Source organism: Lathamus discolor, chromosome 15 (genome assembly GCF_037157495.1).
Source record: "Lathamus discolor isolate bLatDis1 chromosome 15, bLatDis1.hap1, whole genome shotgun sequence".
NCBI classification, from domain to species: domain Eukaryota; kingdom Metazoa; phylum Chordata; class Aves; order Psittaciformes; family Psittacidae; genus Lathamus; species Lathamus discolor.
This window is the reverse complement of record NC_088898.1, coordinates 7,347,894-7,370,056: the sequence shown is the minus strand read 5'-3', so window position 1 is coordinate 7,370,056 and position 22,163 is coordinate 7,347,894. Positions and strand designations below refer to the sequence as shown.

General features: G+C 43.0%; 1 protein-coding gene across 3 annotated transcripts in view; it reads right to left on the bottom strand.

Moving 5' to 3' along the window:
• Nucleotides 1–10,594: 10,594 nt before the first annotated feature.
• BRINP1 (BMP/retinoic acid inducible neural specific 1) overlaps nucleotides 10,595–22,163 on the bottom strand; it is a 106,893-nt gene continuing 95,324 nt past the window's right edge. For all 3 annotated transcript variants that reach the window (XM_065695724.1, XM_065695725.1, XM_065695726.1), the window contains 2 exons: nucleotides 18,761–18,983; nucleotides 10,595–12,250 (listed from right to left, as the gene is read on the bottom strand). In XM_065695724.1, the coding sequence (XP_065551796.1) occupies nucleotides 11,110–12,250; nucleotides 18,761–18,983 (1,364 nt within the window). In that variant the 3' untranslated portion in view covers nucleotides 10,595–11,109. The remainder of the gene's footprint in view (nucleotides 12,251–18,760; nucleotides 18,984–22,163) is intronic.

Below are 22,163 nucleotides of genomic sequence, written 5' to 3'. Positions count from 1 at the left end.
ACACAGAAGATGCCAAATGATAAATATTTGACTTTGAAACATGAAAAAGAACAGAAAGAGCTGCATCAAGGGAATAAATCTTTGGGGATATCCTGCAGTCTGCATGTACGTTTTGTATTGCTAAGATAGCTGTGGATGTGGCGTATAAAGATGCTCATTTTACAAGAAAACAGAATCAACCAGAAGACCTCTGGGAAATCACAAGAATATGTGTCCACTTTATGGTTTGTATAAAATTAAATGATTTTTTTCTTCTTAGAGATATTGATCCTTGTTCTTTTATTATTATTATTATTACTTCTTTTTTCCACCCCCACTCTTATTTGATTGTCCATATCCAGTCTTTCAGGTCCCTTGTTTGAATTGGTCCTATTTATGTGTAGAAGGCTGATAACTCTCATCTTGTCTCTCTTTTGCTCTCAATAATTACAGGTCTCCTAGGAAAGCTGGCCTTCAGCAGAAATTCTGTAAAGGGTTTGAAAGATTCTGTTAGAAAAGATTTGGATCCTGCACAATTATCAGTTCTGAAAGGTGCTTTGCTCACCCTCCTCCAGTGGATGTGCTATTGATCATCTCACAAAAGGAAGGCATGTACTTAGAGAGAGAAAAGTTGAGGCATGGTTGTCTTTTCAACATCAATGACAAAATTGCATCTAATGCTCACCTCATTCACCTGAACTCCACTGGTCTGCACTAATTAAGGTGGAGCAAGCAGGGCTGGTTAATAAAGAACACTGTAATTCAGCTTGTGCTGGCCAGTGATTGCAACAAGAGGAAAAACCCAATAACTGATTCAAAAGATGAGCTTTTATTAACAGAAATATCTAGGGCTTTTTTTTCCCTGATTGTGCAGCACACACTGTAAAACCCTGCCACTATCAATAGCTTAGATATAAGACTCAAAATACTTTCTCTCCCTTTTAAGCTGGATTCTAAGTGATAAAGTTGTGCTTTGAAACATTGCAGATGATCATCATCATTCTGCCTTCTATTTGGGAAAAAAACCCCACTGTTCTGCTTGACCATATGTGACACCATTTCATCCAAGGTCCTGTCCCCTGGCAATCACACACAATAGCTGATTCCTTTCAGAGTAATCACTTTGGTCCCTCTAGTTTAAACACTTGTGTTGTTTACATAATATTTTGCTGCTGCATCTATTTTAGATATCTAAGTTTGGTTGTCTCCATCCAGGACAGTTCTTCACCACCATCAGAACAGACGTTATTCTTTCACATCACCACCAGCCATCCTCAAGACACGTCCTGCAGTAAGCAGTATGTCCTCTGTGCAACACAGCACCAGTTGGAGGTGAAAAGGTATACAGACAAAATCACTTCCTGGGACAGTAGGGATACACATAAAGGGAAAAGCCAATCTGGGTGCTGTGTGATGCCTTCCCATCATGGCTGATTACCTTCACAGAGCATTAGTCATGGAAAGTGTGATGGACATCAACTTTTTCAGACTGGCCTGATCATGAAGCAAACCCCGGCATCCCAGCGCTGTCTGGATCAGCATATTGCAGCTGTGTAGATGGGAGACAGAGTAATTTGGGATCACTCCTTCCTCCAAGGCCACTCAGGAGCAGTAAGAAAGGTCTATGTGTCTACTTTTCACACCCCATTAGCCCAGATGTGATGAACTTCACTTCTCATAACCAGCTCTGCTGCTAGAGCTGACCAATTTTTTTTCCCCAGCTGAACAGTTTTCTCTTACAGAAATGCAAATTCAGCAAAATATAATTTTTTTTGTTGACATTTTTAATGGGAAATTATTGAAACACTTCATTTCCATTTTAGTATTTGGCCAGTTCTGTCTCATCTGGCATGAAGTAATCAAAACCCAACCGAGAAGCCCTTGTCTCCTTCAATCATTTACCAGAGTTTCCCTTCAAGAGGGCTGTCCTGAGATTTCTGAGCTGAGATATGATGGGATGTAGCCTTTCACCCTCAACTTTAAGAATGGCATTTTTCATTTAAGCTTAAAACTTTCCTCCTCAGAATGAAAACATTGCTCCAGAGAGCTGCATTTCTAAGGATGAACAGTGTCTTGCACCACCTGAATCATAGAAAGGATGGTTTGACACAAGGCTTTTAAAGAATTAACAGTTGCCACAACAGGAATCCCTCTTAAGCAGCCAAGGCGCTGCAGAGAGGAGTTGGTACAGGGAGCCCTGCGTGGTTTAGGCTTTATATAGTGACAGATTTCTTTGCATAATGTATTTTGGGTGAAGCTTCAGGTTTATTTTATACTTAACTGGTGTCAGGAAAGTATCTATTAAGTCTTCAGAGAAAAAAAAAAAGGAAGGAAGGTTTTTTAATCAGCTTATTACAGCCTTCCATGGATAATAAAGCAGATATATGGCAGGAAACCTGGAATCCTGCAGAAGTCTGTTGTAAAGTGACAGATTCAGGTCAGGGCTGTTCATGAACAGCCAGATTGATATGCGATGTATAATGATGGGAGAAATGCACTGTTTCACAGGAGAGCACAGAAAGGTGGAATATGCCAGGTTTGTTAGAACAATTGGGTTTCCTGGCGTTTAACAGTTTAATACCTTGCCTCTGGCCAACACCTGATGTTTCAGAGAAATTTGGGCTATTCTACAATTGGTGAATAAAGTAGTCACACAATAGACACGTGGGTTTGGCCCTTTAGTTCCCTTCATCAAAGCAACAAACCCTAAAATGCCCAGTTGACTCTTGCTTCTGTAGATATAGACTTTGAAGACCACTGGCACGAGCTGGGTATGTCCTTTGCTTTGGCCCTGGACTAACAATGTGACCATAGGCAACTCTTTCAACATCTATTTCTGCCCTATTTCTTGTTTTAAACCAATACTTTTGGGAGCACGAGTTTCTCACATCCATGTAATTTATTTCTTGTTCTAAATTTGCTTGATTTTCATTAACTGGATCCTGTAATAAACACACAAGTAATGCTGACCTGAAGGAAATGCTGCTCATCCTATAAAGAATATCAGAGAGGTGAAAAAACACTTTCTAAATGGGAATAGATGCAGAGCAGCAAAAGCAATGGCTCCTGTTCAGCATTTCCTGGGAAGAGAAGGCAGAAGAAAACCACTGCTCTGTGGCCTTGGTGCATGACTGTGGTCCCCCAGTGCTGCATCAGAGATACTAATTCTCATTAAAAAGCGATGTAGTGCACACATTTTGTGCGCTACACTGGCTGCTCCGGGGTGCAATGTAAGTGTTCATCTCGATTGAAGTGGCTCTGTGTATGCTGCATCACAGCTGCCTGGGCGTGCTGAATCCAACCCAGCCAATGAGATTTTAAAAAGCGATTCAGGCTGGTAAGTTGGGTTTTGACCTTGGGATTCCTGGGCCTTTCCAGCCCTGAGATATGGGATCCCCCCAGAGCTTGACACACATTTCCAGTTACTGAGAACTCTGAACTCGAGCCAGAAAATTATATGAGCATGATCTTAACTGCTATGGTTTTGAACAGTCCCTTTGACTTTCGTGCATCTGCCTGCATACATGCAAACACTCAGTGCTGCAATCCATCATGCTCTGCACCTTGCAGGACTGAGCCCTTCACTAATCCTTTTAAACCCAGGTCTATTGACTTTCAAAGCAACTCACAAGGGTTTCTTATCTACATTCCCTTAGCAAGCTCCTTCCTTAGGCTGAGTCTTTTTTGCATTAGTCTTCAACCAGAGTTGATTTTGAGCAATGAACACGATTTAATTTTCATATCAAGAGAGACTGAAAGTATGGAGAGAGTTACCGAGTATCTTCAAGTAAGTCAGGAGTGAACTCCCTTCATTATGTTGCTTATAAGACACAGCAAGATCAGAAGTAGTGCCTTAAATCCAACCCAGCCAATATCCACATTTTGCTTTCTCATCCTGGCATGATTCTTAAAAGAACTCTGAGTTTAAATGTCTTAAGGAAGTTTGGAATCCAGATCTCAGCAGTTAGATGCATGACATTTGTATAATATAATCCTGTCATCACACTGCAGAACAAGATTCAGTTCTAAACTATACCACAGCCCAACTCAGAGGGAGATGCTGCATGCTGTCAAGAAGCCTGACCCCAGCGGACTGTAGCGAGGCTTCTGTTTGCACCAAATCAGACAAAGCCAGTTCTCTGAGGCATGACCTAAGCATTTGGGATGTCACAAGTCTGAAACAAAATCCACATTGCAGTAGCATGTCATTTTGTGTCTTTCTAAAGGTCACTATTAATACACATGAGAGTGGGACACTCAGATGTCAGAATATGTTTGTTAGTGGAAATAAAAGCATACCTGGAATAACCATTCCTGCCCTGTTGTCTCTCCTTCTCTTCATACAATGGTCAGTTTAAATACAAACTCAAAACAAACTCTGGTCCCAGCTCTATGCACGTTCTGCCATAGCAAGGCAGTATTTGCCCTTTTTGGGCTTCCCTTTCTCACCTACAAATATCAGGCTACCCCTAAAATGATTATATCCATTTAAGTGACAAGCTTATATTATTTGTTATGTATACCCAGGACCAAACACAATGAAAATTGGATTGTAAATGAGACGTCACAATATAAATATATTGATTGATAATTAAATCAATAATTATAAATATTATAATAATAATATAATTAATCAGAACTATAATAAAATAAAGATTAATACACATCTATTAATAAATCAAGTTAGTAAGTTAAAATCATACCATTATCCAGGTGCTCTTCCCTCTGCTCCTGGCAGCATCTTTGAGAACTCCTGACCTTTAGCTCCCCTTGGTAAACCCTGTTCAAGGTGATCTGTGAGCACTTTGGAAAATCATCCCAGTTAAGTTTTTCTTTCCTATTTAAACAAATCTATGTTCTAGGCAACATGACTGACAGTATTATTATAAAACAGGGATAGTCTAAAAAGTAGTATCCATCCCATGTGTTTCAAGCAGAAAAGCTTGACTTTAAAACCTCTCTTTTTTTTAGGCCTCCCTTCAAATTTTAGTTGAAATAATTCAGTTGGACATTTTCTACTGGAAGCTGTTGTGCTGTAAAAAACTACAGCAACTCGCAGCAATTTGTCACTGGCAAAAGCATCCCTAATAAACAGAGTGAGTCTTGTGCTTTTCCCATTTCATTTTGCTGCTTTGTTCGGTTCATTTTGGTTGACTTTTTCTGTGGCATTAAAATATTATTTTAAGCTGCATTTACGTGATGTGTGTTATATATAATAGCTCATGGGCTGGTTTTGTTCATTATTGAGCCAAAACTGAAAGGAGGGGATGATGAGAGATGGGATGGGCTTGGGGAGTGAAAGGGGTCCTCCCTGAGCAGTAAGGTCAGTAATGCAATTTCTTTTGTGCCTTCCTATGTCTGTCCAGGGTCACTTAACCAGATTTCACTCCTCCACAGGTTTTCCAGCCATGGTTATTTCTTTCTAGCAATACCTTTTGTAGTTCTCCAGGGGAAGGACCCATGGCCTGGTTTTTTCTAGGTCTCTACACAAGGTCACACTTCCTTCTTGCAAGTATTGCAAGTATTGGAGGCCAGCAGGAGTTACCCATTGATTACACTGCTGTGCAGATAAACACTAAAGATGGGGATACAAAATGGTGTGTCTGGGACCACTTTGTAGATGTCTTTAGTAACACTAAGCTCATTTAAGATGTTTAGCTAGCTACGTCCCATCTCATGTGTCCTGCTAAACTTAATCCAGCTCAGACTGGAAAGACTATTCTATGATACTCCTATGGTGAGACCCTCACTTACCATAGTGGCCGGTGGTATATTTGTCAGTATTTATCTAAGAAGCTGCAGAGCTGATACCAGTGCTCACTGGTTTCTTGTGATCAGGATTCATATGGCCAGTCTTGTATGTGAGAAGGTTTGTTTTGCATATCCAAAGGGCACAGACTGGTACCATGTGGTGGTTTTTTTTTCTTGTGACACGAAAGGAAAGTTGTTTTTGGTTGAAGAATGTATTTATACAAAGCACCCATCTCTTGCCAGTTGAAAATTCAGGAGGAAGAACTGAAATTTCCAATCAGGTTTTCATATAGCTTTTTAGTCCTCACTGTTTTCCATATTTATTTAATTTACAGAAGGATAATAATCCTGGTGACATTAAGAGAAGCAGTTCTAGACTATGGCGAAAAGATTATTGGAAAAAGTTGCAAAGGAAATGTGAAAGGATGTTCATTGATATGTGGATTACAAAAAGCATCTTGAACAAGAAGATCTAGAATCTGACTGGACCCAGCAGATCCAATGTATCATTTCAAACATCCCGGGGTAGAAAGAACACGGAAATGTCTCCCTTATGACTTCCTTATGCCTTGTCTCATCTATCTCCCTTCTGCCTCTCCCCTAACACACACCCCACTGACCACCCACCTCTGTCCCTGCTTTCAGACAAGGAACTGCAGCACCTAATCCTTGTGCTATCTTTTTTCTTTCAACAAGCACCAGGGTATATTTACCAAGGAATGTGCTTTAGCTGGAGACAACATCACATGGTTTGGATTGCCACCCAGCATTTCTCCTTCAACACTGGGAGCTGAGCAGCCAGACTAGGGATCTTGCAACACCCTGGCACAGGAGATGCCATCTGCTGAATGTCCTCCTGAGTGATGTTTTAGTAAGTGGGCTAAAAAGCTAAAAAGAACATTCCGTACATGGCAGCTGAAGTCCATCATAGCTTGCTTACAAGATTCTTGTGCTGAAGGGAGGCTTGGGCAAGTAGCCAATAAGTGTCTCACACTTGCCCATGTTTCCCTTTGAAGACAGGTTTAGCATGGCCAGAGATAGCTCTGGGGAGCAGGATGGAACCAGGGAGCATTGGCATTCACCAATCCCAGGTGCAGCCTGCCCAAGAGGATGCTAAATCATTAACAGAGTTATTCTGGGCCTTTTGGTCCATCTTGATTTCTTTGAGGTTACTGGCATAAGTCCAATCAGCCCAAAAAGCAACAGATCTCTTGTGTTCCTTCATGCAAGAGCAAACAGGCATCCCAGGAAGGGAGAAATAAGAAGGAAAAGTGGCTCCATCCTTTACTTTCCTGCCTTCTGCCGTCATCACCCCCTCCTTGTTACTTGTCCATCCATTTCTTGTGCCTCCAAGAAGACACTTCCGCTCCAGGATATGGTTGCTCTTGGAGCTGTGGAGGGGTCTCTGGGTCTGACTGGGGGTCGCTGGGGCTGAGCCCTTTGCCTCTAAAGAGGGCAAAGCTGCTGAGGTCCAGATTCTTCCTAAGGTCATCATGTGATAGCTAATTAATTACCTCCCCATGTTTCCATGGCAACTTCATGCTGTGCTCTTAGCCCTGATCCAAATGGACATTCTGCACACTTCTGAAGCTGTGGCATCAGCATATTAATAAGACTCGCTGACGTCTTTTGCTTTCTGCCACATGGCTGCTAAGTCTAAATTTGAATGACTTAAAAAAAAGCACTTTTCTTAGTAAGCACCCAGTGCATTCTCTCATATGACTTGAAGAAACGGATCCCAGAAGTCTTCTGCTTTTGAAGGGAAGAAGCAGGTAGATTCTGCTTTACCTGCTGCTTTTTGCCATGCTTTGACTTTGGGACAGCTGGCATCTAGCTTTTCTTTTTTATTCTGGGTTACTTGGAAGCTCCCGCTTTCCTGCGGTCCTTAATTTATTTACAGCAAGTGGCAAGTACCTTCTTGTATGAGCTGAACTGGACAATCTTATAGATTAGTCCCTAACTCCTTGTACAGAAGGAGGAAGCTGAATTTCAGTCTTGTACCAGTCAGAGAACGGTTACTCATATTTCAAAGTACAAATGTCCCTTTTATCATTAAACTCTATAACAATACCTACTGATCATGCAGTTTAGTGTATCTAAGTTTATTGGCGAAAGGATTCTCTGAGCTCCACTTAATTCTCCTCTATTAATTATGCTCCATTCTAGTCACTGGCTGGCTGTAAACCATCTTTTTCTGACCAAATGGAGGACTTAGATATAATTTCCTTTTAAGCCCATTAACACCACTATAGCACTGGTGCGTCCTCTCCAGCGGGATCTCAGCTTTCTGTAATAAAGAAATATGCCAGATGCCTCCACATCTTCTATTGCCTGCACAGATAACCTAAAACAAACTTTGGGGTCTGAGTCTGGATCTGGCTTTCACGGACTGTCCCTTTACCTGGGGAAGGGCTTAATGTGCTGTTGGCACCCAATGTCTTGTTTATGTTTTATTGTATTGCCTCCTTTCTGAAGCCCAGTAATACTGGGGGCTGATCATCCCAAAGCATCAGTAACGATATATGAGAGCAATTGATTTGATCCCTAACATTCCCACAGATATGGGGCAAGATTTAGCTAATGTATTGCTAGTTACCCACGAGATCTGAGATTTAATTGCAACTTCTTTGGCTTCCAGTCACGGGAGCTGTATACTTATCTCATAGGAAAGCAATTGATCAAATTAATTTCACTTTGTGTTAGCACGGTCACTGTTCCCAGCCGTGAAGGAATCTCATTGAATTCAGAATGCATCTTAGGCTATAGGTTGCTCATAAGCGGTATTCAGTATTTTCAGAGCAATAACTATAGTTCTTTTCAGTGTCAGCTCTTCGGGTCATACATGTAAATTAAACAGTACATTTCTATTCCCTGCTTGGATAGATGTAGCTGTCAAGAACATTATTTCCACTCATAATTACAAATCTGACATTCATTTCCCATGAACAGTCTCTACTATTTGCTTAAAACTAAGTTCCATGCATACTATTGCTGGTGAATTTTCTCTCATCAGAAATCTGACACAGGAATGGCACAACTATAAAGGAACCTCTTTGAATGGTGGGGAAGCACAACCTCTACTGCACAAAGCAAAGACCAACCAAAGGAAAACCAATCAAAAAAACAAGCTGGGAAAAGTGCAACCTCTTTCATAGACTGACTCTTAGAAAGAGAAAGATCACAATGCAAGTTAGGGAAAACACAAAGTTGCTACTGATGGCAATCAGTAGATGTCCCTAGAAATATTTTTGTTATAACAGATGCATGCATTTCACCACCTTTTGGCAGACAGACAAGGACTAATGTGTGCTTATGTGGCTAGGATTCCTTTTTGCTTTCTTACAGCCTATCCAGATAGTTTCTTTCATGCCCCCATTGCTGGTTCAGCAGAAGATTTCGGTGAATGTGTATTTTCCTCAAGGTATCCAATACCTTCTCAGGAAACTTAAATGAACATCAACTGAAACCACACAAATTAAACTAAACCTGAAGCCAAACTTAATTGTCTAAATCCCTGCTGTCACACAAATAACACCACAATGCATTTAGCTCTTTCCATCTTTCTGATGCTATTCTCAGAACTGGAGCCAAAGACTTCAAAGAAAGAAGGTCGAAGTTTCTACAAGACTCTTTCGATCTTCATTGAATCAACATGTTAAGTCTTAAGCCAGATCTGAGTTTTGGACTATGGATCAGGACTATCCATCCTGCTCAGGCGTGGTTTTCCCTAGGATCATAGAATCATAGAATAGTTAGGGTTGGAAAGGACTTGAAGATCAAGTTCCAATCCCCCTGCCATGGGCAGGGACACCTCACACTAGCCCATGTCGCCCAAGGCTCTGGCCAACCTGGCCTTGAACACTGCCAGAGTAAGATTCAGAGAAACACCCTACTACTCACCTCCAACTGTGTTCAGGCTTCATTACCCAGCTCAGATGGTCCTACATTCAAACATTCCATTTGGTGTATTATTTGTTTTAAATCCAAACACACACAAGCACACACTCCACAACATTTTACCCACCTTTTAGTTATTTTAGTTGTTCTTTTTGATAACTCTCTTTAATTTGGCTTTATCCTTGAAAATTCATGGTCTGTTTGGTTATTGTGCTTTTCCCTCCCACCCCTCCTTTTTACTGCTTTTCCAGGTATCTTAATAAGATTTTCTCATCTGTTTTCTGGACTTACATTTTTAGACAAAGAAAGTGTAAGTGACACAAGGATTTCATTCACAGCCATGGAAACATAAGAAAGTAAAAGGGATTTTCCCTTCCCCAAACAAAAAATGGGCATGTACATCTTTTAATGCCTCTAAGTTTCCTTGGAAACTTGTGTTTTCTGGTGCTTTGGTGTTTGTGGTGAAAAGGTTTCCCAGTTTTACTGTAAAACCCAGAACCTGAGGCAAAAAACAAATGTTTGTTTGCCTTTAGGTTTATCAAAACAGCATAGGATTTTGGCTTTCTCTGGTTTAGGGACTCTGTTGAAATACCTTAAAGATGAGCACCTGAAGATTTACAGGTGCTGGTCCTCCAGGGGTTAAGCTCTGACATCACTGAAGGCAGCAGCATCTGATGCAAGACATGAACCGAAGTAACCAAAGGGACCAGATCCCATTCTTCAGCAAGTGCTGAGACACCGCCTCTGGTGAAAAGGCTTCCAAGGTGGAAATCCCAAAGTGAAGCCACCTGAGAGCTGCACCCACCCTCCACCTCTTACATGTCCTCTCACCAATGAGGCATTAGTATTCCTCTCATAGGACTGCCATCACCTTCTGTCCTTCAACAAAGCTCAGCACAGGCTGTGTGAATAACTCCACATAAAGCTGGCATAAATCTCAACAGAAGAAATATCTTTTATCTTAAACCATTTACTCCCACTATAGGAATAATGGTAGCTCTTTTACATTTACATATAACTCTTGTTTGATTCTTTGCTTTGATTGGTTTTGTCTCTTTGTCTTGGCACCTGCATAGCAGAAAACTTTACAGTTCGTTACAGAAGATTACCCCTCCCTCTGCTCCTCCCTTTATTTACTCTGCTGCCCCTAAGGAGTAGCAAGCAACACCCCCAAGGTCAAGAGAGAGTAAGGTGTTCCCCTTTTATGACGGATTATAGAAATAACAAACATGCCTCACAGTTTTATACAGCTGCTAGAACGGGTTTAGTTTTTCAACAAATGAAGAATTTCCTCTTTTCTTTTCTCTTTTGTATATTAATTACATTTTACAAATCTCGGGTTTCCCCATTACTTTCCCCCCACTTTTCTGCCTTTTTAGTTTTTCCTCTTTTTATTTCTTTTTTCTCTCTTTTATTGTACTTTTTTTTTTTTTTTTTACAGCAAAAGGATCAATCACCAACATGTCCATGGAAAAGTCCGGGTTAGCAGAGTTTGGCTGTCATCTGGTCCGACTGTTTGAGGATCTCAGTGTTGTACAGGTCTAGAGCATGGTTCACGCGGATGATCTCGCTGTTGGTGAGTTTCAGGCGGTGCTTGAGCATACAAGAGAACAGATCCAGCTGGGGCTTCCCTGGGGCCACAGGAGGTGCCAGTCTATTGATTCGGTCCCGAATATCCAGCAGCAAGAGCATGACAGAGGAGGAAGAATAGAACTGCCCGCCTTGCGTGTAGGACTGGTTGACCTGCTGCACAGCACTGCGCAGTAGGTCGGCGTTAAAACGCAGGCTGTAGCCATACACCTGCACATCTGAGATCTTGATGTAGAACTGGCGCTTGGTGGGGTCAGAAAGGTCCACAGGCCCTTGGCCAGTCTCATTACGCAGTAGAGAAGGCAGCCGAGTCCGGCTGCGTAGGTAGATGTGGACAGTCTCAAAAAAGGTTTTCCACCGGTTGCCCAGTAGCAGGGTCCAGTTGTAGCACTGGCTGTTTTGGAGGCGGATTTTCTCCCAGCGTGGGTAGCCATACTCCCCAAAGGGCATGTTCCAACCCTCGGAGTGACTCCCGCTGAATGGGTTGACATAGACAAAGAACATAGGGTCCAGGCTGCTGTTGCGCATCTGGCAGATTCGCATGGAGATCCCGATCACCATGTGGATGAAGTCCATCCGGTTCTTGTTGCTCTTCAAGGTGAGGGACATGCGTTTGCGCCACCTGGGGTCGAAGAAGGTGTCCAGGCGGATCTCGTTGCTGATGAAAGTGGTGTGCACATACAGGCGAGAGTCCATTTTCTGCAGCAGGTACTTCAGCTCTAGGTCTTGGAAGTCCAAGTCTGTCTCAAAGCTGATGAACTGCTCACTCCGCTCCGAGTCTACATTCTGAGGCTCGCAGCGACCCCGGTAAAGCTTATAGCCCTTGTTGCATGAGCCACAGAGAGAGATGTTGGCAAGGCTGCACATAGCACAGCTGTTGTTGCCTCCGATGATGCAAGGGATGGGACGCTGGCACAGGCTGGTGCCACCATGGCAAACGCAGCTCCGTTGGCTTTCCAGGAAGGTCCCCCAGAACCCATTCTCGTTGCAGTACAGCAGAGACTGGACCCGTGTAAGCCATTCCTGTATTGTCCTGCAAGTCGGAAGAAGAAAGCCATTAGCATGGTAGAGTTTCATAGAGTGTTATTGGCATCTTACTAGAACCACAGTGTTTTCAGGGATTCATCTGAAGCAGAGCTCTAGGAACATCGATGCCCTGCTGTGTCTCTATTTCTAGATTTAATCATTCATCTGCTGTTTAATTCCTTGGTGGAGTTCACAAACCCTATAAGAAATAGCTGGAAGTTAGAATTGATCAACTGAAGTCTCTCTCTTCATGCTGCTCTAGGAGCTGAGACTGGCACAGTCTCCTGCCAAGGATCTCATCAGTTCTACAGTGACAAAGTTCAGACATGGGAATAGAGCTGATAAAGCCATGCCAGAGGCTGAGGTGCTATCAGACATCACAGGTCAGCACAACTCCTAGGTTAGCAGGAGAACATTCCCCTCCATGGCACTGGCAATTCCTGCATTCTCCAACATAATGGGATGAGGCAAAGCCAATGGTAACCTCTGCTTACGGTGCAGAGCTCAGAAATAGCAGAAAAGAGGGTGGAAGTTAGGATGCATAGAGACAAAGCTGATAAAACAGCCTCTTTTAAAAGTCTGCTTTTAATTAACCACCTCTTCTCTGTAAAGCAGCTATACTTGCCCACCCTCAGGCCTCATCACTCCCCAGACTGCTCTATCAGCACTCTCCCTTCCCACCCTGCAGCCCTGGAGTGACTCCTGTTGAATGACACTGTAACCCAGGTTTGCCATTGTATAAGTCCCTTGCAATGTTGCCTTGTGGCCCCTTCTTTGCCCTTCCCACTGCCCCGGGGAAAACTCAGCACAGGGACTCCTTTCTCAGCAGCCTTCAGCTGAAGGCCTTGTTCAGCCACCCTCTCCCTCCCTTTCCTCCACCACCCCCCAGCTAATGAATACTTCATTGTCTCCTCTGGGCAAGAAGTTCTTGGTAGTGCTGCAGTGAGAGGACTGACTAATGACAAATTAGGATTCAGTCCCTGTAGAACGGGAGGAGTGATTACGGACAGAGGCTCTCAGAGCTGGATTAGAGAAATTCATGGCACCTGCATCGCCTGACCTCCGAATAATCATTAAGCTGTAGGCTGTATCAAAGAAGGCATTAAATGATACAGCAGCAAAGAACAGCAAGATGATTAGGGGGAGGGAGCGAGTGAAGGGATGAGAGTGGAAGCAGAGGAAAGCACTGGAAGGAAAGAAGTAGTCAAGCAGCAGAAGCAGAAAGGGTGGTGGTGGGGGAAACAGCTAGAAGGAAAAATGAGAGAGAAATGCCACAGGCAGGAGGAATAGGCATGGAGAAAGGAAGAAACTGAAACAGCAGCAACAACTGAAAGACAGGACAGGCAGGAATGAAAAGAAGCAGGAAGAAACTGAGTGAAACGAAAATAATTAGTGAGGAAAAAGGCAGTGAATTAGCAGGAAAATTGTGAAGCCTTGAATGTGGGAAGAGTCAACTTTCACCTTCCTCCTGTGATACAGGGCTGCCTGGGTCTTTTTCCCTATCCACAGCTAACAGGAGCTCTCCTGCTAAGGTTAAAAACCAGGTTGGCTAGGGAGCTTGGTAGCCAGGAAGTGACCCCTATAAATATCTGCTGCAGAGGGAGATGGCAACAGTCTTGGTCCCTAGAAGTGCACCTGGCTCCTCCTGGTCTCTAGGACAGCTCTGCTTCAGCAGGGAGAGACAGCACAGCACAGCACAGTGTGGCTGCAAAACACTTTGCTGACAGCAACAAGCACTCTCCAAACCATCCCCTGGGGGCTGGACTCTGCCTTCTGCTCATCAGTGAATTTTTGCTCCCTTTTCCAGCAATACAAATATTTTTTACCGTATGTGAAGCCTCACAGTTCCTGTTTGGAGAGTGCCAAATGCACTTGAGTTTAGCAAGGCACCCTGATTCCACCTTTCAATCTCCCTAAGGTGCTGTGAACCCACCTCAATTCCTCCATGCACCTCCTTGAAAGCTTCTTTCTTTACTTCTAAGCAATCTAAGCCTGGAGATAGAGAATCATAAGCAAGAGGAGAATGAACTAAAACCAAAGCAACCCTCCAATATACACAGGCTGCTTGAGGTCACTGGGTTCGGGGAACTGCTGAAGGGAAGCACAAGGTTGTTGGTAGTGGCAAGCATGGTTGGGCTTGATGACAATGATGAAAATCAGAGATTGCTTTGAAGGGAATATCTCCTGCAGCCCCAGACTTCATCCCTAGCTTCCACTCCCAGCATAAATTATACTAAGAGAAGGAGGCCAGGAGCACAAAGAAAATGAAGAGCTGAGCCAGAGAGCTGGTGGCAGAGAGGTGGTAAGTGTCCAGCTCCATCAGGTACTCTCTTAGCATCCCTAGCCCTGCCTGTAAGGTAAGGGCAATATTTCCCTCATATCCATAGCTCTCCCCGTGGCCACATGTGTTGCTTTCGGGGGGATTAGGTTTCCAGATGAGGTAGCAATGGCTGCTCATAGGCCTAAGGGTGGTTTCTGGGGCGGGTTTGATGAGGTATTGTCAGAGGTGTGTCTGTGTGCATGTGCTGCCACCACTTTTATACAGCTGCCAACAGCCTCATACAGCTGCATATGCAAATGACACCACAGGCTGAACAACTACCATGCGCAGATCCCAATTCCAGCTCTGCGCGAGTGAACTCAGCTCTCCTGATTTCCTCTTGCACAGGATTCCCGGCATATTTGCGCAGTGCTGGCTCGACGCTTTACACAGGTTTTACGTGTTGCTAACACCATTGAGTTCACGGGACGAGGACCTCAGGGGGCACAATAAAAATTGGAGTCAGCTGACCATATCCTGTCTGTCTGTGGGGAAAAATCCCAAACTCTATCGTTCCACCCCTCTCTTACACTAACAGGGGAATCTCAGCTGGTATTTTGCAATCGAAACCAGTTATTTTCCCCTTTCCCAGGTCCACTTTGTGGAGGAAGGATGGGAGGAGATCAGGAGAAAGAGGGCTGAGGGGCTTTCTGCTGGGTATATACGTCTTAGCACTCAGCAAAGACACAAGTAGGACAAAAAAAAAAGAGCCTACCAACCATCTGCTGATGGCAGCAATAAAGGATGTAATTAAATGAAAAAGCAGCATCCAGGGCAGAGCTGGGCATCGGCTACAAACATGACAATGGGAAGTGTGAGAAAATGAGAGAGAGGAAAAGTGGTATAAATTATCCCATTTTGTCTTGTAACTGGGGCAGGATAAGAATATACGGAGACACAGTCACAGCCCTTGAGCTGACAGGAGGTAAATTTCCTAAGACACCTCCCTGTGATGGCTCAGCCTCATGTGAATATAACCAAGGGATGTCAGGGCAGAAGGAAGCTGGAAAGAGCTACTTTAAAAGCTAAAAGTCAGCAGCAGAGAAGTCATTGGTTTTCATTTTAATTATTTTCTCTTTCATTAAAATGTCATCGGTTTATCTTTCTCCCTCTTCATATCATTGCAAATGTTATTTTGCCTAATATTTGCTACCTCTGCTAGTTCAAAGTGTAAAGTACCAGAGAATGTGAAAGTGAAAAAAGGGAAACTAAGTCTTCAAAGGTCACTGTCAAGCAATTTCACATTCAGCTTTAATATCTTGCATTCCAAAACTAAAATGAAAAAGTACTACATCCGGGGAAAGTGGTGACTGAGAGATATTTTGTGGTGTCTTCTTGTTGGTGCTCACTGGAGACATGCAAATATCACATAGAATGGTTTGGATTGGAAAGGACCTTAAAGCTCCTCCAGTCCCAATGCCCTGCCATGGGCAGGCACACCTTCCACTAGGTTGCTCCAAGCCCCATCCAACCTGGCCTTGAGCACTGCCAGGGATGGGGCAGCCACAGCTTCTCTGGGCACCCTGTGCCAGTGCCTCAGCACCCTCACAGGGAAGCCCCCTGTCAATGGTGGGAATGGGGGGCCAGGTAACCACAAAGAGCTGTTTCACCATTTAAAACCTGTGTGTTGTGCCAAAAAAAAACATGCTTTGCAGGCCAGTGTTGGGCTTTCGGATCAGAAGCAGAGGTCAGGTTATACTGAAAGGTGATGAACAATTCTATTTCCTCCTGACTTCAGGATGAATCAGTTCTGGAGAGGGGAAGAAGCTGATGGGTGTCCCTTGAGACAAAGCTACCGCTTTGTTGTAGATGGTGTCTGAGCTCATTAGAAAAACAAACCATAGCAAAACAAAACCAGAACTGAAACAAACAAAAACCCACACAAAAAAACAACCAGAAACTGGAGCCAGAAGGCCAGATTCTAGTTTTTTAGTTGCAAGAGTAAAAGGTAGGGATCTAACAAGTTCTTTGCAAACTCACCTTCCTCTTTCCAACCAGCACTAGCTGCTGTGGAGGTACTTCTGGGCTTTCAGTGTGGCACAGTGAAGTAAAAAAAAAGCTATTTTTACTCTCAGCAGCTGCAAGATGTATTCTTAACTAATGACAATCTGGCTGGAGCCCAGAACATGTAGCAACCCCCCTTTCTTTGGATGTTATTTATATTTTACATCCATAATACAGCCATAGGTACTCATTCAACATTGATGTTTTAACAGCTGAGGGGCGCTTCCTTTTTCAGACTAACAAACTTGCCTGCAAAGACGTGGTTTTTAAGCAGAAGCGGTAATATTTATGTGTATATATATTAAAAAACATATATTCGTATATATAGCCATTATAAATACGTCTTTTTATAGCCTTCCTCGCTATTGCAAAAGGTCATGGAGAATCAGCCTAATTGCCAAAATCCCTACTCTTTCTCTTGGGATCACCACCTCCTCCTTTCCCTGAGGACCATCAACAGTAATTGTATTTCTTTTTTCCATTGCTTTTGAATATCTAACACAAGGTTACTATAAAAGAGAGAGGCTTGCTCTAAATAGAACCTTTCCATCCTTTCAAAGCCATTGGCATGCTTGATAAGCATCTGTCGTTCTGTACAGTAACAATTAGGAAATTAGAGTATTTCCAGGCTTTAGTGAAAGGCACAGTGAAACGTATACCTCTTCTGCTACATATCTACTGAGCTGCTCCCCTGCCTTGCTACAAATGCAGCATGACAAATAAGAAAGGAAATGATAATATGCCTGCTGGTGTTGACTTAAACAAATCAAGCACATCAGTCAGTTAAAAACCCAGCTGCCATCAGCCACTTCATCCTCCTTCCCCCAGATTTTGCAGTATTAGATGGAGGCTGCCTTTCTGCGTGGCTGACTCTTTAAAATAGAAGAGAAATGCTAAAGATGTATTTAGCTGAATGCTTTGCAGCACCATGGTTGGCTGGATATTTGCTTACTGCTGCTTTGCTTTGTTGTTGTTGTGGTACAACTCAGAATCATGCCTGGATGTGCTTGTGATTCCTCCACCACTTGGCTTGGTTCTAGCAGCTCAGCCAGCTGGCAGGAATGGGCCTATTTTAGGAAGTTTTCCAAAGGCTTTTTTCCCCTAATTTCTTAAACTTAATAGATATTTCTCCTCATCCCTAGTAAGTCTATGGAGTCTTTGCCCAGAAACATGAGATTTCTTGGTAATTAAAGAGATGTTAAACCCTGGAAGAGTTTCCTAAGCTGTGCAGTGATGAAATGAAAGCTCAGTGTGTTTGGTGGCCGGGGAGCTGGATGATAACAGGGGACAGCAGTCAATAACTTAATTTTCTCTTGAATTTAGGTAATGAATGAGATGAAAAAAGAGTCGTTTCCCCCCACCCCACCCAATATTAGTTGGCCTAATCCTGTCAAGAGAAACATGAAAGAAAAGGCACTTGGACTCCTTTATTCCAAGATTTTCAGTGTTACTTCAGACAGTGTAGAAAGAAACATCAAGATATGTTTATTAAAATCTACTGATATAAGTCTCCAAAAAATGACTGAAAGCAAACTTAAACTGAGCTGTAGGTCAGGGCTGAAATGAGCCCCAGAAGGCCACTATTAGATATCAATACCTAATCAAGCAATCAATATCAATCAATAGTTGCTGTAGCTGTAATCTACTGAGATTGGTAGGCTTCTGATCAGTACAGATTTGTAGGTTCACTCTGCGCTTTGTAGAAGAGATGTGATTTATTCCAGATGAAACTAAAGTTTCTCTTTCACTCTGGCTGTACTCACTGAGGAGCACAACTCCAGAATGGGCTGAAACATCTTGTGCTCTGTCTGTCTATCTCAGCAGCAAATGGAGGCTTAAAGCTTGGCTGTAGTACATGAGGCAAAACCGCTTAAAAAGCAGCTTAGTCTGCTTGGCTGTCTGTTGTTAGCCTTGTAATATTCCTGCAGAACACCACAAAATAAGTGGGTGCTCTTTATCTGGGTAGCTAAGACCACACAGAAGGGATGTGAATATGTCTAGGTGTGTGATAAAGGTTACTTACATGTCCAGAGGTTTCAACACACTCCCAGTCTTTACCATTTCCCCTCACACCTCCATGTTAGCACATCCTATACCCAAATACTTAGGCTGTTGGGTTTAGGTCAAGGCACAGGCTTGGGTCCACCAATCACCCCTCACACGACACCCATCCCCAATGAAGGGTGAAGATACCTTTCTCTAGGCAGCTGGTGGTTAGGATTGTGCCGACACCGGACACTGAGGCCAAAGAGTTTGCGGGCAGTGCGCTGGATCTTCTGGCGCTGGGCTTCCAGGGAGCTCTGCAGCAGCTTGTAGCGGTTCTGCAGATCCCAGTCATTCCCCCAGTGCTGGTGGATGCTCCCAATGGTCAGGAAGTGGTTGCTAGGTAGCCTTTTCATGAAGGATTTAAACTCATCTGGAACACACAAAAACACAGAGAAATACATAGGTTTCTGAACTGTAACAAAGCTTCAAAGGTTTTCATTAACAGAATGACTTTAGACTGACAGAGGGGAGATTAAGAGACATTAGGCAGAAGCTCTTCCCTCTGCGGATGCTGAGGTGTTGCACAGGGTGCCCAGAGAAGCTGTGGCTGCCCCATCCCTGGCAGTGCTCAAGGCCAGGTTGGATGGGGCTTGGAGCAAGCTGCTCCAGTGGAAGGTGTTCCTGCCCATGGCAGGGGTTGGAACTGGATAAGCTTTAAGGTTCCTTCCAATCCAAGCCATTCTATGTTTAGCTCACTGGTCTGACATTCTTCCCCAGCAATCCCACTAATTCCATGGCTGCTGCTGCTCCTACATGAGAACCGAAACCCAGAGAGTATTAGAGTGAAACAGTTCATTTAATGCATGGGGAAGAAAAAAGGAGAATAAATTCCCTGGGGCATGGGATCATAGTTTAGGGGTTATGAGCAAAAAGCAGGGAGTTGTAATCATTGTCAGTTAAAGAGTTCTCATTTAAATTGTGTTTTAGCTGCTCCTAAAATGATGTTTGTTGCTGAAGTCAAATCATTTTGTGTTAAAATAAGAGGAAAAAAGGGCTTTATAGAAGTCCCCAGAGGAAGGGTTTGGATTGTGTTCCAATGTCCTGCTTCTCATCTTTCAAAAAGAGCATTTGATTCTTCTTTACTCATTTACTTCATTTGAAGTTAAATGAGTTGTTTTCTGTAACAATAAAAATAAAATCAAGCAATTTGCAGGGCTAAGGTCAAAACTAAATGTGTCAATTTTAGCCAAAGGGAAAAAACTAATTGATCCAAATATGTGTTGTTAAATGTTGGTTTGTGATCGCTTTAGTTTTATTTGCTTTTGTTTGATAATTAAAAAAACCCTGACACATTATGTTGGGTTTGTTTGAGGTTTTTTCTTTACAAAACAGTATACAGAGATGTTCGTTCTGCTCATGACCACCCCTTCGTAACTGAGAAGTAGTGTTTGCTTAGACTCATTATCATGTTGGAGCATCCTTATATAGAAAAACCAGACAGTTCCAACTTCCTCATCAGAAAGTAACCAAATTTTTGACACCAGAAAGCTGTGTTTGACACAAAGAAAACTGGAGAAATGTGATGAATGGACCAACAAATCCCCCATGAAATGCAATAAAGGTAAGTGCAGTTTTGAACCAGGAGAGAAAAATCCCATGCACCAGTACAGGCTTGGAAACAACCAGCTGAATAAGAGCTGCTAGAAAGGTCCTGGGGGTTATGGCTGGCACCATGCTAAAGGTGGGTTAACACTATGTTCTCACTGGAAGCAACACAAACTGTATACTGGGCTAAAACCAGTAGGCTGCAGAAGTTAATATTCCCCTCTTCTTGGTATTGCTAAGGCTGCATCTGCATTTCTGTGCCAGCTTTAGGGCCACCCAATTAGAGATGGGTGTTGAGAAACGGGGAGGCCACAGCAAAGGACTACTGTGGTGGTCAAGGGCCGCAAGTCCTACAAGGTCAGGCAGAAGAAGCTGCGCTTGTTAAATCTGGTAAAGAGGCCAAGGGGCAACCTAATTACAGCTTACAACTGCTTAAAAGGTACTTACACATATGAAGGAGAGAAACTCTTCTTACTAGAGACAGTTGATATAACAAGAAGCAATAGCTTGCAGATTGAGCACTTCAAATGATTTATTGAACAACTTCTTCGCTTGGAGGTAATGCAGCACTGGAATGTGCTGCTCAGAGATGTTGAAGAACACTTTAGGCTGTTACACAGAACCATGGCTGACCTGATCTAGCAGTGCTGGTGGTAGTCTTACTCCTATAAGGAGGTTGGACTACAGCCCTGCTATAAAGCATCCAACAAGATGTAAGTTATCTACACCATTTTTCTTCCTTTCCTAATAAAACTTCTTCATCCCATTTTCAGAAGAGAGGACAATAGCCAGAAAATGAAAGCTTGAAAAGGCTGATATCTTTTCAATAAAGAGGAACAATCCATAGAATTTTTGAAGAAAATCAGACTAGACAATTTACAGTCTATCATACAAAGCTTGTGGATATTTGTCTAACAGATTTCCTATTATTCAGTAACTTGTAGTTCATGCTTAACTGCCTAACAAAGAATATCTCTGTGTTAGTACCATCATTACATAGATGTTAAATGGATGTTCATCATATTCATCACATGGAGAAACTGAGCACCTAATAAAGCTAATCACCATCATTGCACTATCAAGATCCATGGGACATCTGCTTGTCTCCTTTCTTTCCCCAAGATAATGGAGAGATACTTTGTTTTTAATCATCTCCAGGTTTTCACTCTCTTTGCAATGCTGCTTTCAATGCCCTTCTCCTCCCGAAAAATGATTCTCTCCTCTTCAGTGGTCTTCTGAAACTATCATCATGTATAATTGCTTCTGTTGACCATGCTGATTACTCCCGGTACATTTCAGCAGTAAAAGTCTTGCAGTTGCTTCCCGCCCCTTATAAATCAATTTCCTCAAAAGCCTGTTTGTGCAAAAGACCAAGCTCTTTTTTCCTCTGATGATGAATGTGCTACATTTTTCATAGAGACGGGTAAGGGAGAAATTTCAGTGCAGTGTGCACATTTTGATACTGCAGTGCAACGCTGGGGGGAAAACAGATGAGCAAAGAAAGCTGGCAGAAGAAAAGCTGGATGGGGTTGGTTTTATAAAGAGGGGAGTGAAAAAAGGAAAATACTTTCCAAAATGAATAGTTTCTTCATGTCTCTAGAACTCTCTCTGGAGCTATGGCAAGACTATGGCTGCATGGTGCTAAGTCTTGTGTCTTTCTGGGAATAGTTCATTCTCAACCCTGAGACTTCCCAATTAATTAATCCATCTGTTTGCGTTTAGGTTTGTTCTAGTTATCTGCTCAGAAAGTGTCGATGATAGTCAGGACTACATCTCCCATAATCCCATGGCATCTCCTTGTGCTGAGTCACCCTGTCCCTGCAGGCAGTCCCATGGCAATGACTCAGCATCACAGATGGTACAGGGCAGAGGGTCCAGCCTCTGGAGAGCATCACAGGGAAACGGCCACATCAAATATCTCTTTCAAAAGTGAAACTTTAGTTTCTCCACTGCTTAACTTCTCAGTTAAAATAAGAATCACTTTTCCATCAGAAAGCAATAATAC